Source organism: Tenrec ecaudatus, chromosome 4 (assembly GCF_050624435.1).
Source record: "Tenrec ecaudatus isolate mTenEca1 chromosome 4, mTenEca1.hap1, whole genome shotgun sequence".
In the NCBI taxonomy this organism is placed as follows: Eukaryota; Metazoa; Chordata; class Mammalia; order Afrosoricida; family Tenrecidae; genus Tenrec; species Tenrec ecaudatus.
The window spans coordinates 75211742-75227951 of record NC_134533.1 but is presented as its reverse complement, the minus strand read 5'-3'; the positions used below and the strand labels follow the sequence as shown (position 1 = coordinate 75227951).

Here is a 16210-nt window from a genome sequence, read left to right as displayed (position 1 = left end):
AGACTCAGGCAGCCTCATGGAGAGTCCGTCCTCTCACTTGGAAGCACTATGAGCGTTTGTTTACTCTGCAAACCACACAGGTGGTTCTCAACCTGCAGTGGTTCTCAACCTTCCTCATGAGGCGACGCGACCCTTGAATACAGTCCTCATGGTGGGGTGACCCCCAACCACAAAATGATTTTCGTTGCTACTTCATCACTGTCATTTTGTTACTGTTATGAATCATCATGTAAATATCTGATATGCAGCGTGTATTAGGCGACCCCTATGAATGGGTCGTTCTACCCCCAAAGGGGGTCGCAAGCCACAGGTTGAGAACCACTGCCTACTGAGTTCCGTTTCTCCAGAGGCACTGTAGGCTCCAACCGGACTTTGCTTCCAGGTAAACAAGAGGCTCCCAAGTTGATCTGCAGACATCAAAACAAGGCCCTCACTTCAAGCCCCGGAATTGGAACCCTGGCTGTGGAACCTTAGGCGGTCTGTAAAATGGGAATCCTAGTCCCCGCCCAAATTTGTACTTTCGCTAAGACAGTCATGTGGACAATGTGTGTCAAAGCGCGCAGCAGATGTTTCCTTCTCTCCTTCTCCCGCCAAGGGGGTGCTAGAGTTAATGAAACTCTTGAAGGACAGCGGATCCCTAATTCCAGCCGGAACCTGACCCCCTGAAAGCTGAAACTCTGGGAATGGATAGGAAACGCTAGCAAAGCCAGAGTCCCTCCCTCGCAGAACAGACTGGAAACATCGGGCCGAAATCAAGGGCTCGCAGCCCCCTCCCACTCGCCGGTCCCTTTCCGGGCGCGGCCGCCTGCTCTTGTCCCCCGGGCTTTCTGCGAGGAAGGAAAAAAAAGAGAAAGAAAAAGCAAGACCTCGGGGTGCGGCCGACGCCCGCACGGACCAGGGCCTCGGGGGTCTCGGGGGGCCTCGGGGGGGGGGGGGGGCGGGGGCCGCGAGGCTGCGCGTGCGTCTCCCGAGGCGGCCCGCCCGGGGGCGCGGCGGGCTGTGGGCGTGGCGAGCGCGCGCCGGCGGCTTCCTGCTGTGGCGCCCCCTCCGCGGCCCGGCCGGGAGTGCGCGCGCGGGTGCGCGCGGCGAGCGGGTGCGCGCGAGGGAGCCGGGCTCGCGCCGAGCCGCCGCCGCCGCCGCCGCCGCGTCCTCGCCCTCGCCCCCGCCCCCGCCCCGCGGCCGCCCACCCGCCCGCCGCCCCGGCCCCTCCCCTCCCCGCGAGCTGCGCGCCGCCGGCCGGTTGACCCAGCGGCCCGCGCCCTTGTCCGCGCGGCGCGGCGCGGCCCGGGCTCCCGTCGGCCGGCAGCATGAGCGGCGGCGGCGAGGTGGTGTGCACCGGCTGGCTGAGGAAATCGCCCCCCGAGAAGAAGTTGAGGCGCTATGTGAGTGCGCGCGGCGGGCGGGCGGACGCGGCCGCCCGGGGCGCGGGCTGGGGGCTCGCCGAGGGGCTCTGCCGCCGCCGAGGGGCGGGCCCCGGGCCTGGCCGGGCTCGGGGAGCGGCCGGCGCGGCCCGCGCAGGGGTGTGTGTGGGGCACCTGCACACCTGTCACAGGTGCGCCGCCGAGGGGCGGGGCGGGCGCGGCCGCGGCTCAGGCACGGGCGGCAAGGTGTGGGCGCGCCGGCCGCCTCCCTGGAAACTACACAGACGGTCTTAGTTTGGGTTCGTGGTTCCTGCGGAGCCCTGGTGGCGCGGGGTTAAGCGCTCCGAAAGATCGGCAGTTCGAAGCCACCTGCCGCGCTGCGGGAGAAAGATGCGGCGGCTGGCTTCCAGAAAGGCTATACCCCGGGAACCCAGTGGGGGCATTTCCACCCACAGGGGAGTGATTGGACTGGAGAGCCCGAATACAGATTGTTTTTGCAGACCAGGAGAGTTGAGCCGCTGGGGTAGCTAGTAACCGCGGGCAGCTAGCGCCTGTAGGTTTGGGGAGTGGTTGGAAAAAGGGGCGCAGGCCGTGGGTCCGCGTGGTCCAGGCCCCACAAAGGACTCCTCGAACCCTCTCCCCCACCCCAGCCTCCCTTCCCGTTCTCTGCCCGCCCTTCCCGGGCAGCCGCCTGCTTCCTTCCAGCCCACAGCGCCTGCATCACGGCCAGCGTCAGCGGCATGTGCAGCCCTGGTATTAAGTGACTCATTTGTTTGTGACCCCCCCCCCCCGCTTTCTCTTTCTTCTGTATGCCTCTCACATGCACCCCACCCCCACCCCCTTCGTGGTGACACTGCAGTTTGGTGTCCTCCCAGGTTGTGTGTGCAGCCTCGGTGTCTGGGGTCGGCAGAGATCAAGGTTCTCGGTGGCCAGGTGGTGCTAACTGACACCGTTTCCTGAAATGCCTAAGACAGCCGCTCTCCTCTAGGTGAGAAGCTGGCGACCAAGTCAAGGAGGAAGGGTACACACAGTCTGTTGCTGAGCCTTGAGGATTTTAGGCCCCCATCTATATACCTGCTGAAGTCAAAGTGCAAGGCAATGCCAGTTGACGGGCTTGCCTGAAATCGTATATGGGGTCATCCCAGGAGTCAAGACAGTAAGGTCACTGAAGGGTGTCCAGGTCTCCTATCTTCTCCCACATCCGTCTTAGAAAATGCCCTTGTTAGACTGCTGTCTGAGCCTTGGCTCTATGGGATCACTCCCACAGCCTGGAAGTGAGCTGTTGTCTCCAGCTGCAGTGCATCAAGGGAGCTTGGAATACACCCTGCCCTTGGTCAGCTGCACCAGAGGCTGTCCGTTGGGGGGGTGCGGGGGAGAGGCAGAAGCTTACCAGTTTCCTGTCTTGGCTCCCCAGATCAGAACCAAGGGACTTCTGGCCCCTGGACTGAGGAAGTGACATTCTGTTTTTCAAAGGAAGTGTTGTTGTTGGGGAGTGCGCGCGTGCGTGTGTGTGTGTGTGTGTGTGTGTGTGTGTGAGAGAGAGAGAGAGAGAGGGGGGGGAGGAGGGGGAGGGGAGAGAGAATATGAAATCAGGCTCTGAGATCATTTGCTAGGGAAAATTGAAGGACTCAACACATGACTTTTGACAGTGGACATAGACAAAATACAGACGGAGCTAGGGAACTAAGTATTCATCTCAGATTTAAAGTTAAATTTCAGAGGTGTCCTTGTAGCCTCAGAATTATAATAACTAAGGTAAATCATCCCCCCCCCCTCCACACACACACTTTCGGGTGTTCTCAGTTTATCAAGGAAGATTAAGTCTCATATTAGGGGGGAAAACCATTGGAATTAACCTGTATCTATATTTCCATCTGTAGGCCCCCAAAGCTCCTAACAATTGTTTTAATCAACGTGATGGTTTTCTGCCAGACAGTACAATCTCACTGCCGTCACTCACTAAACTCATAGCCACATATAGGACAGAGCTGAACTGCCCCTGCAGGTTTCCAAGGCTGTAAATATCTACGGGAGCTGAAAGCCTCATCTTTCTCCAATGGAGCGGCTGCTGGATTAGAAGCACCCACTTTGCAGCTAGCAGTCCAACAACACATAGCGCACCACCAGGGCCCAGTGGTTTTGGTTTTTTTTAGTATGTATAAAAGGTGACCCTGTATTTTCAAATTAGAACAGTATTCTAAAGAACCCACCTAGTGTTCTCTTTGAAACATTTTGCAAACGAATTAACACCGCGTCTGCATCTGACTGGCAACAGCTTGGACTGTTATCCAGACTGGACGACCCAAACAAAAATCAAAAACAAACCACCATCCAGACTCATGGAAACCCTATGACGCATATCACAGGGATTTTTTTGTTGCTGAGCAAACTGGAGTTTGGATGTTTGGAGGCTGTTGAGACTAGAGCTTTTTCACACATGTGAACTAACCGACACCCTAAATGCACAGTGATTTTAGACTATGTTTGTCCTCTTTCTTGGGGCTCCAGCCCATAAGGCAGTGTTCCTAGGCCCGGGTGTGGCGACGACAGGAAGGCTTGCACCACCTGGAATTGCATTTTGCACAGCACTAAACTGGGGCTTCTGCTTTTGCATCTACTTTTCCTCAGTGTTTTGAATCTCCACACCCGTTGTACGTTAGGAAAGGTGCCCTGGTTGCACCGTGCTTAAGTACTGACTCAGCTGCTGGCCAAAAGGTCCACAGCTTATACGCACTAGCTGCTCTCAGAAGAAAGCTATGCAGACTGCTTCCATAAAGGTGTACACCCTTGGAGACCCACCCCCCACCCCCGGGGCAATTCTACTCTGTCCTGTAGGGTCACCATGAGTCACTAAGGAGTTGATGGCCTTGGGTTTGGCTTATTTTGTTTTGTGCTTTTTGTTGTTGTTTTCTTTTCTAGGGGGGAATTGTTCTGATTTAGAACCCTGCCAGTTTCCTTTGTTCATTATAGGCCCAAGTTCGTTAGAAGCAAAATTGGAAAAACTTGTCAGTGTCGTTGCCAAACCAACAGTGAAATTCGAACCCCACTGCTTTCCTGCTTCTGACTCCTCGCAACTCCCTATGTTAGAGAGCAGAACTGCTGCAGGGGGTGTTCTAGGCTCTGGTCTTCACAGAAGTAGATCACCAGGCCTTTCCTCCGTGGCTACAATTTACCCTATAGGGCAAAGTAGAACTGCCCCTTTGCGTTTCTGAGACAAATCTTCCAGAGAGCCAACAGCCTCATCTTTCTCCAGTGAAGTATCTGGTGGGTTTGAACTAATGACCTTACAGTTAGCAACTCAGTGCCTAGTTCCATATATTCCCAAATAGCTGTCTTTTTTTGTTGTTGTTTTTTTTACAATTTGTATAGTAGACAAGTAGATTTTAGAAACTTCCTTGTAAGAATGTATCAAGTATCTAAAATAAGGGAAAATGTATCAGACATCTAAACTAATCCTTTAGGGAATGGGATTACAACATTTAAGACAATTTGTAAATTTGCCGTACATACTCAAGTGTAAGCCGACCCAAATATCAGCCAAGGTATCTAATTTTACCACAAAAAATGTGCTGAAACTCGCCTTGTACACGAGTATATGCGGTGCTTCTCCAGTTTCATTTGGGACGGCAAGAAAACAACAGAACAACTTGAAAGGCTATCCAGGGATTAGGTATTTCCCACGCCCAGCATTTCTATTTTTTATTAATCACATGGAAGTGTAAAAGGTCTGCCTACCATTGCCTATGTACCCAGCAGGATTTGTATACCATCCCCCCTGTAAAGTGGGGGTTTTGCTCTCTGGGGCATCATGATATTGTTGCAGGGGGAAGGTTTTGTTCTGTTTTTAAAATCATTTTATTAGGGGCTCCTACAACTCTTATCACAATTCATATATACATCAATTGTGTAAAGCACATTTGTGCATTCGTTACCCCCATCATTCTCACAACATTTGCTCTCCACGTAAGGCCCTGGCATCAGCTCCTCATTTTCCCCCTCCCTCCTCACTCCCCCTTCCCTCATGAATCCTTGATAATTTATAAATTATTATTTTGTCATATCTTACACCATCCCACATTTCCCTTCACCCACTTTTCTATTGTCCGTCCCCAGGGAGGAGGTTATATGTAGATCCCTGTAATTGATTCCCCCTTTCCACCCCATTCTCCCTCCACCCTCTGCAGTGGGAGGGTTTTGAAAGGAGAACTTGAACCATCATCCTCTGTCCTTGTGTTCTTAAAGGCTGGTCACCCACCCCACCCCATGCCCCAGTATATTAATTATGAAGGTAACTGGAAATGGTTTTTATAAACCAGTTGCTATTGAATTGGTTCCAGCTCATGGCAATTTCATGTGTATTAGAGAAGAATCATGCGCCATAGAATTTCCAGTCGCTTTCTTGGATGTAGATAGCCTGGCCTTTATTCTGTCAAAGTGCATGGGTTCGAACTTCCAACCTTTCAGTTAGCAAAGCCCCGTGTGTTTAACTGTTTGCACGCACCATCGAACTCCATGTTTGTGTGTACACATGTGCATGCACATGCACACAGGCCTGAATGCATGTACTTAAAACTGCAACAGGATTTCCTTGGAATAATTATTTTATGGCATGCAGTGCATTGTCATGTTCAATTGAATTTAATTTACTGGGTCAAAGGGTGGGTGGGTGGTGGTGGTGGTGGTGGTAGAGGTGTGTGTGTGTGTGTGTGTGTGTGTGTGTGTGTGTGTGTGTTGGCAGCACTGCCCCCTGGTGGCGAATTAAAAGAAAGTTGTGTATTGAACAACTGCATTAAGCAAAGTGTGATTGTTTATCTTTATTTGTTCAAGAAACTTGTTAATTATACATGTCCCAGGCAGTAGACTAGGTACTGAAACTTTAAACAATAGGCCATCCCTTCAGCTTCAGGGATGACCTTGCCTTCTGTGCTACATATAAGGTTGGAGTTTACCCAGAGTAGCTGTGTGCACATAACCCCCAACCCAAATCTACTGCCTTTGAGTTGCTTCAGACGTATTGCTACCCTATTGAGCAGAGTAGAACTGCCCCTGTGGGTTTCTGAAGCTGTCAATCTTTCTGGGAACAGAAAACCTAATTGTTCTCTTTCTGTATTTCTGGTGGTTTTGTATTGCCAGCCCTGAGGCTAACAGCCTATTGCTGACCCCAAAATGCCACCAGGGCTCCTTTGTCTATATATCCTGCCAACACATTTTCAGATTTACCTGTACCTTCACGGTTCCATCTATTGTCGTATAAATGTATGAGGTGTCCTGGGCTAATTCGACTTCCTTTCCTTTGGCTCATAACCCACTCAGACAGTCTTACCCTTCTCACCTGCATCATCGGCTTCTTTCCATTTGCAGTTCCTGAGGGCTATTCTTCTAACACATGTCAGCTCCCTGCCCATCGTGCTCATTGTGCTGTCTCCCTTTCTTCAGGGCTAAGTTGTTCATGGTTGTTTATACTACCAGTTCCGTCCACCCACTTCCACTCCTTAGTCTGTTTGAATATGAGTCCTGCTTTGTCTTTTCAACAGAGCTATTTTTAAAAAGTTTTGCATAAAACACAGATCACTAAATTCAGAAGATGATTTTTCATTCCTCCAGTTCATTGACCTCCACTGCTTTGTCGGAGAAACTACTCACCCTTTCTGGAAACAATCCTCTTGTCTCGAATGACATCTCTTGTCTCTCTCTCTCTCTCTCTCTCTCTCTCTCTCTCTCTGTGTGTGTGTGTGTGTGTGTGTGTGTGTGTGTGTGTTTATGTGTGTGGGCCATCCTAAGGCTCCTTTGCTAGACAAGCCTCTTTTGCTCGGCCCATAAGGCTTGGGAAGGGAAGGGCGCTCCTTCATCGTTGAGACTTGTGGCTTTTCTCATTCTCTGCCCAAGTGAGCTCATCCACTCTTCTGGTTTCAGTTATAGTTGCATGCTGGTTAGTTAGGCTACATTGATAACCCAACTTAGTGATCTGAGCCTCAAACATGCATGGCCAGTAGGTAACTGTACATCTCAAAAACTCAATGTCCCCCCACATCAAAACCCTCTTTATTCCTCTCCTCAGTAAGCAGCTCGTGACATACGTGAGCATCATCCTTGAGTCCCTGTCACTGACTGTTCCCATATATAAGCCATCACCAAACCCGGTTAACACTACCATCCACGTATCTCTTATATACTTCTCTCTCCCCATTGTCATTACCGTTCATGCGAATTCATTTTGATTATCACGCGTTGGGCAGTCACTTGTTCTCACCAGACACAATGCTTAGCTCACTGATCCCTTAATGTGATCCTTTTCTCACTGCCGTCAGTCAATTCAATTCCTACTCATCCCAGCCCTATAGGAGGGGTACCCCTGCCCTGGTGGGTTTCTATGACTGTAACCGTACACGAGGAGAGTGCTTTATCTTTTTCCTGCCGAGCACAGCAGTTGCTGCTGAACTACTGAACTTGTGGTCAGCAGCCCAAGGTGCAAACTCTGAACTTTAGCGCTGTGAAAAAGAAAGTGACTTGCCCACAGTCACAAGGCTTTGTCTCACAGCCCGATGTTTTGTTTTGTTTTGAGGTAATTGTAGATGTCCTTCTAGTTAGAAGCAGTAGCACAGAGAGATCCCATGGGCCCTTTCCCAATTTCCCTAGTGGTAACTTCTGGTGGGACTATGTCAGTCTCAGGATACTGACTAAGACCAACCAAGGGATGGCACATCTTCACCATCACACACAGCCATCCTGTTGACAGCCACAGTCACTACCATTCCATGCCCACCCAGTGCGTAGACCCTGGCAACTAATTTCCATTCCATTGTTAGCTTTTTGACATTTCGGGAATTTTATATACATGGATTCATATACTACATCCTCGCCTTTTAAGATTGGCTTTTGTTTGTTTTTCAGTGAGCACAATTCTCTAGGAATTCATACAGTTGTTGTGTGTATCAATAGTTCGTTCCTCCTTATTGACCAGCAATAGTCCCTGGGATGGGTGGACCGCAGTTTAACTATTTGCCCACTGGTTTCACCGTGCAGCTTCCTGATGGCTAATCAAAGAGCCCTGGTGGTGTAGTGGGTTACCTGCAAGGTTAGCAGTTCAAAACCACCAGCAGCTCCACAAGAGAAAGATGAGGCTGTCTGCTCGCATACAGATCAACAGCCTCAGAAACCCACGAGACCAGCCCTGCCCTATCCTATAGTGTTGCCAGGAATCAGAATGGACTCGATGTCTGGGAGTCTTTTGTGTGTATGTGTGTGTGTGTCCCAAATAGATCTTCCTCAGTGAAGTGCCTCTTCACCTCGTTTGCTCACTTTCTGCAAGGATTTGGATTGTTGGTTTACTGTTGATTTTGAACGTTCTTTATATATCTTTTGCACTAGGCCTATGTCAGATCGTAGTTTGCAGATTTTTAAAAACCATTCTTTGGCTTGTCTTTTCTTGCACGTGAAAGGGCCTTTTACAAAGCAAATGTTTTTACTCGGGATGAGGCCCAGCTTATCACATGCTTCTTTGTATGTGTTTTTGGTGTCCAATACAAAACCTCTTCCTATCCCAACTATGAAGAATTTTCTGTGTTTTTCCCCCCTAAACATTCTGTAGTTTCATATAAAGCCTTATGTTTTAAAGATCTCTGACTCTGAATCACCTCCTTGCCGATTTTCACTTAAGTCCGTTGTCTAGTTTGAGGTAAGTTTTGCATGAGGTATTAGACATTAGCTGATGCCCGGTTGCCCCCGCACTATTAGTCAGAGGTCACTATTTCCCATTGTCTTGCATTTGCTCCTTTGTTCCAAGTCAGTTGAACACATTTGTGTGTGCCTGTTTTTAGATTCTGTGTTCTGCTCCGTTTTCTGCATGTCCAACCCTCTACCAGCCCCTCACCAATGACTGGGGCTGTTGTGGGCTAAATCTTGACATTGAGTAGACTGGTTACATTCCCTGTACTCTTTTTAAAAAATAGTTTGAGATTCTGATTCTTTTGCTTTTCCAGATAAATTTCAGGACAGTCTTGTCAATGTCAAACAAGAAGTATTGCTGTTCTGTAGGAGTTGCTTTGTAGCTATATATCAATTTGGAACTAATTGACATCTTCGTAATGTTGAGTCTCCTAACGGACGAGCACAGCCTCTCCATTTATGCAGGTCTTTGATCTTCATTTCCATCAGCCCTGTAGCTTTCTCAGCACACTAGTCTTGTACATCTTTTGTTAGAGTTACACCTAAGCATCGGTACCCTGATCTTTCTTTTTTAAGCAATTGTAAAAGGTTTATTTTTAATTCTGGAATCCACATGTTGATGCTGGCATATAGAAATGCAATTCGTTTTTGTATGTCTGTGTTAAAAATTATGATCTTGCTGAACTCACTGGTTCTGGGGAATATCTTGGGGGCTTTGGAATTTTCTACTTTCTACATATGTTAATAAAGAGGTTTTACTTTTTACTTTTCAATGTGTGTGCCTTTTAATTATTTTATTCCCCCCCCCCCCCCAACTTGCTATGTTGTACTAGCTGGATCTCCTAGTCCTGTGTTGCACCTAGTCCTTGGTTTTCACCCTAGGTATCCTGAATTGGAGTCAGGGTGAATGCCCTTGGGACCAAGAGAGACCATAGAAGGTTGGTGAGAATATTGGTGGTGGGTGGGAGGCACTGCATAGATGATTTAATTAATGGCCATCACTCTTTTTTAAAGTAAGGAAACTGAATTCCCTAGAGGATATGACTTGTCCAAATTGGGTTAGTGATAAAACCAACACAAGGACTTGGTTTGTTTTTTTTTTTTTTTTTTTTTAAGATTTAGCATAGTATACCCATTTATTCCTTCACATGTTTTGCTTCCATAAAGTATAACATTGTAACAGTACATTTGGGAATAAATGTTTCTCTTTTAAATCCAATACTTCCCATTTCTTTTCAACTTCTCTGTTAGGTACTAATGGCCAGTGCGTTAATGGGTAAGGATCTGGCTGGTCCTGCAAGTCTTAAAGGTCTTCTGTGACTCCCCCCCACCCCGCCCCTGCTGAATCCCGCCTTCTCTAGAATGAATGGCCTTCTCTATTAATCAACAAAGAAAACAACCATTTGTGGAGCCCAGGTGCCGCGTACTATGATTGGCACTTTGCACACATGTTGGTGTTGGGTACTGTTGAGGGGATTCTGACTCAGAGACCCTGTGTGTAACAGGGTGAAGCACGGCCCCGCCCAGCACCGTCCTTACAGTTGTTAAGTCTGAGCCCATTGTTGCAGCCATGCGATCCATCTCTTAGGAGGAGTCAAGGAGTCGTCTTCTTTTCAATGGCCCTCTATTTTACCAAGCATGATGCCCTTCTCCAGAGACTTCCTGATAACATTTCCAAAAGAGATGAGTGAAAGTCTTACCACCCTGCTTCTAAAGAGCCTTCTGCCTATACTTCTTGCAACCCAGATGTTTGCTCTTCTGATAGTCCCTGACAGAGTAAAACTTCTGTGCCGACACCATAATTCACAGCCATTGGGTCTTCTCTAGTCTACCTTTCTCATTGGCCAGATATCAGCATGTATGTAATGCCATTGAACATTTCATGGCTTGGGTCAAGTCTTCAAAGTGATAGCGCTGTGTGTGTGTGTGTGTGTGTGAACCCTTTAAAGAGATATTTTATAGCAGATTTGACTAATGCATTGCTGAGTTTGATTTCCTCACTACTGCTTCTATGGGCATTGATCTAAGTAAAATTAAGTCCTCTACAACTTTATCATGATGTTGCTTATTGATCTAGTTGTACAGGTTTTTGTTTTCTGTATATTGAAGTGTAGTCCATATCAAAGGCTTTCATCTTTGATTGTCATCGGCAAGTGCAAGGTTGTGTTGTCTTTATATCACAGCTTATTAATGAGCCTTCCTCCAATCCTGATGCCACATTCTTCTTTATATAGTCCAGCTTCTTGGCTTATTTGCTCAGCATCCACATTGAATACTAAGTGTGGTGAAAGGACAGAACCCTAACACACACCTTTCTTGATTTTAAGCCACGCAGCATCCCCGTGTTCTGTTCAGATGACTATCTCTTGGTCTGTGTAAAATTTCTGCATGAACACAATTACTGTTCAGGAATTCCATTCCTGTAACTGTTATCTATACCGTGTTATGATCCACACAGTTAGATGCCTTTGCCTAGTCAATAAAACACGTAAGCATCTGTCTGGTGTTTTCTGCTTCCAGTCACCATCAGCGTGACATCAGCAATGTTGTTCCTCACAGCACATACCCTTCTGAATCAGCATGAATTTCAGGCAGTTCTCTGTTGATGTGCTGCTGCAACTGTTGTTGTTGTTTGTTTTTAGATAATCTTCCAACAGATTTTTACTTGCATGTGATATAAAGATATTATTTGCAATTTCCTCATTCTGTTGGGCCACTTATTTGTTTTAATTGAATGGCCACAAATAATGTATCTCTTCTGGCCAATTGGTCTTCCAAATTTCTGGACTTAGTCAAGTGAGCATCTCCAGCAGTGCACCCGTTAATTGAAACATTCCCGTTGGTATCCCATCAGGTCTGGGAGCCTTGTTTTCCCTATACCTTCAGTGCTGCTTGAACTTCATCCTTCAATACCATCAAATCTTGATCATGTGCTAGCTCCTTAAATGCTTAAATGCCAACCTGTTCTTCTTAGCACAGTGACTCTGTGGAGGGCATCCATTTTCTTTTGATCTTTTCTGTGTTCAATATTTTTCCCAGAGAGCCCTTCCTTCAGTATTGCAACTCGAGGCTTCAGTTTTTCCTTCTTCAAGTTTTTCAGCTTAAGAAATGCTGGTCATATTTCTCCCTATTGGTTTTCTAACTCTAGATCTTTGTACACTTCAGTATGTAATACTCTCTTCTTGGAGCTGCCCTTTGAAATTTCCTGTTCAGCTCTTTAAATTATTCATTTATTCCCTTTGCTTTAGTTTCAGAGTCTCTTCTGATATTCATTGTCTTCTCTTCTTTTTTTTAATTTTTTCATGTGTAAGAGACAACTTTATATATAAGAACAATTGTACATTAAAAACAATCCCAGCCCAGACCAGATCAAGTCTATAAGTCCGATATTAGCCCATATGCCCCATACAATCCATAAAGTCCTCTTCAGACTCACACAACACATGCAATGATGCCAAATACAGGAGGATCACAGGCCAGTGGGTGGAAAGTCTTGTGGACCCAGTGGCAGTGGAAGCATTTCGGCGCTGGCATGGGTCTCCACATGGCTCCTCCAGCTCCAGGGCTCTGGTTGCATCAGTGTAGCTCCATCAGCATGTCTTTCCTGTTTTTTTAATGGCTGGTTTCTGCATGGATGATATCCTTGATGTGATTATGTTATTTTAAAAATAATTCAAGGAAGTAAACTTTAAATGTAGACGTTAACTTTGACATTTACTGGATGGATGACCTTGGACAAAATACATAATTTATGTGGATTTCAGTTTTCTTATCTGTAACGTGGAGATAAAACTCACAACCACCATGTATGGTATTGATAATTATGTATTCAAAAGTGGTTGGTATCAACAAACACTCAATATGCTATCTCTAATTATATTTTCCCTTCCATTGTGTGGGGATACTAAGCCAGAGACTGAGTCACATATGGCAAATAGCAGTACTGAAACCAGGTCTTTTCATTTAAGCCCTGTCACATGGTAGTGCTTCACTGTGGATTAGGATTCTGCTCTAGTTTAGCACAGCTTGACCCAGTCTTTTGTTTATGTAGCCATTTGCTAAAAGGAAACCGTCTGATTAAATGAGTGGTGATGACTTTGAACTCCAGCAGTGATGCAAAATCCAAACCCACTGTCATCTAGGTGACTCATAGCAACCCTGTAGGACAGTGTAGAGCTGGTCCATTAGGCAGTTCTTTAGAGAAGCACCCTACCATATCCTCCTACACAGTGGTTGGTGGATTCAAACCTCCGATCTTTTGGCTAGCAGCTGGGCACTTAACCACTGTGCCACCACTGCGCCTTAATGATGTCAAATTGTCCAGTAATTTCACACTTCAAAAGCCCATGTATTTATCAAGCTCACTGATGTCACTAAGTCAACCCTAATAATTAAAAAAAATAAAAACAAGGGAGATAACACAGTCCAGACCAGGTCACTCCTAAAACTAAATGAATACGATTTAAAAGTCAGTTTGTCAGTAGAAGACATCGCAGATGGTGTTTGCCAGGGACTGGGAGGAGGAGGAAAGACAGGAAGCCATTGTTACTGGGTTTTGTTTTTTGGGTGATGAAAATGTTTTAAACTTGGTGGTGTCAGTAGTTATAAAAGTCTGTGACTATAACTTCAAGCCCCTGAATTGGGAAGCTGTCTGGTAGGTGAAGTATATTGCAAAAAAGCTATGATTTAGAAAGTAGAAATTAAAAATAGGTGGATGATATGAAGATATTATTTAAAAATTGCCTGTAATCCCATCAACCCTGGATTTATCTTTAAGTGTGTGGTCTGTTAACCTCTAGTGTGGCTATAACCAATATCATTTAGTTCAGTCATTTATCAAGCAACTATTATTTGCCACGTGCCCCTGTTCTGGGACTATGAGGAAGAAAAAGGAAAGACTTTTTAGATAAGTGGCCCAGACTAGAAGTGAGCCAAGAAGGAGGAGTCTCCAGGCAGAGGGACCGCTGAGGTGGCAAGGATACTGGCAGAGGTTTGGTGCTGCTGTAGCATCAACTGGGTGAGGGGAACCTAAGGGTACTGAGCCTGCAGAGGGAGGCAAGAGAGATCCCCTAGCCTGGTAAGGACAGGGGAGAGGGTGGCAGTCTCTTCAGAAATCACAATGACTCCAAGATTGGTTTGTAGGCCATCTTAGGAAGCCAGTGCTCAATCCAGAAGGACGATTTAGATAATGCATCAGGTTCTTGGTCCCCAGGTGGGAATTCCTTCTAGCTGCTTTCTGTCTGTGGTCCTAATAGCTGGGCTCCTTCTCCACTGTGTTCACAACTTTGATCAAAGAGATTGCTCTACCTCAGGGCCAGTCTCCTGGGCTTCTGGATCAAAACCCATTTAATGAAGGTTCACAGTTGGCCCTGGTCAAACTCCTAATCCACTGAGAAATCCAGGCTGGCATTTTCCAAGCTTCGAGTGACTATGAAAGACAGCTTCAGAGATGTCTGAGTTGTTCAAAGCAGGAAAGGATACCTGTTGCTTTGCTTAGTGAAAGAGCTCTGATGTTGCTTGCTTGTCCCAAACTGGCTTTTTTTTCTCTAGCCAGCAAGCCACCTGAGGGCTGGTTACCTCAAGCTTAGGAGAAGTGACTGAAGAAGTACAGCTTCCAAATTACCTGCCACAGGTGCATATCAAGCAGGTCTTGGACCCAAAGAAATGAATCAATTTTCAACACTGTCTTCAAGGAATTTCCCAGCCCCAGGAAACCAGAAGTGTACAAGTGTAAACAAGAATGATGCCCCGGTTGTTTGTGTGGTTGTTAGGTGGTGCCGAGCCAGTCCCAGCTCGTAGCAACCCCAGCACAACAGAGCAGAACAACGTGTGAGCCCACTGTTCAGTCCATCTGCTCGACGGTCTCCACTTTAGGCAATAAAGTGAGGAAAGATCAGGACCTCTGGCCATGGACAAAGATGAAAGGGATTCTTGGTGTCAGAGATAGAGATGTGAGTGGGACTCAAGATTGTCACATCCGAGGAAGGAATGTGGCCATACCAGTGGCAGGGGGCAGTGCAGTGGCATGTGGGGACAAGTAGGACCATGCAGTGTAACAGGCTCTACAGTACGAGGGAGTCAGAGCTCTGAAAGGTCACCGAGGGCCGAATGGGCTAGTCAGGAGACATTGATGGATGCAGAGCTGCCCGCTAATTCAGTCCGGCTTTGCCCCTCGCTCCCATGGCCACGCTGGTAGCAATGCCCTCCATGTGAAAAGTCGGACTGTCGACGATTGTTAGCTTCAGCAGGCCTCTGCCCTAGGTGTGTTTCCAGACCTGGTTTGAAGGGTTAATTTGGAATAACGTGTAGAAATCATAGCAGTGTCTGCCAGGAGTAGGTATTTGATATTGGGATGTTATTTTCGATGTGTTAAGCCTTCCATGGGAGCTCTGAAAAGTGAGCGTGGGCTCTACTTCCCTTTCTGTTTCCTCTGACCTGAAGCTTACAATGTCAGAGCCTGAGCTGGCTGCTGCACCAGGAGGGAGTTATCTGTTCCTGAAAGGATCGTCTCCAGAGATGTCTTCTTGCTCAGAGAAGGGAAACGAAACCACACGGGCATTTGTCTGAAGCTATTACTGTAGCCTGTCCCTGGGAAATTGGTGGGTGCTGGGGGATGGATGTGAGGGCCAGAGTATGACTTCAAATGCAAGGACTTCCCAGTAGGTGGTAACCCTTCACAGCCCGCTCAGTTGTTTCCCCCACTCAAAACCACACTCCTGCCATCAGGTCGATTTGGACTGACAGTCTGCCTGAAGTACTCACCGTGCCACCGGGAGCTGCGCCCTTGGCTGCTGAGTCCTTTCAGCACGACCCTACTAAAGTCTAGGCATCTCTTGCCATCTGGTATGACCAGATGTCTCAAGTATATCTTGTACAATTGCTCTCCCAGACCTGCAATTTCCTCAGAGAGTCCTGATTAATTAACAGCCGCAGTATCTAGGTGCCCCTTACAGGCACTAAGGGTGCTTATTGCCATTGGGGTGGACAAACACTTATTTTGGACCCCGTTATAATCAACATGAATCACCTATCACCTTTGTGTTACCTTTTTTACCCTCTTTTTAAAAATCTTTTTATTGGGGCTCATAAGGCTCTTATCACAATCTGTACATACATCAATTGAGCAAAGCACCCTTATACATTCGTTGCACTCGTCACTCTCATAATTCACCTTCCACTTGGGT

The 16210-nt window shown here is 47.1% G+C and overlaps 1 protein-coding gene across 1 annotated transcript in view; it reads left to right on the top strand.

Moving 5' to 3' along the window:
* Positions 1–1206: 1206 nt before the first annotated feature.
* The window catches only part of GAB2 (GRB2 associated binding protein 2), a 182286-nt gene continuing 167282 nt past the window's right edge, over positions 1207–16210 (top strand). The window contains exon 1 of the mRNA XM_075546351.1: positions 1207–1382. Within this exon, the coding sequence (XP_075402466.1) occupies positions 1308–1382 (75 nt within the window). The 5' untranslated portion in view covers positions 1207–1307. The remainder of the gene's footprint in view (positions 1383–16210) is intronic.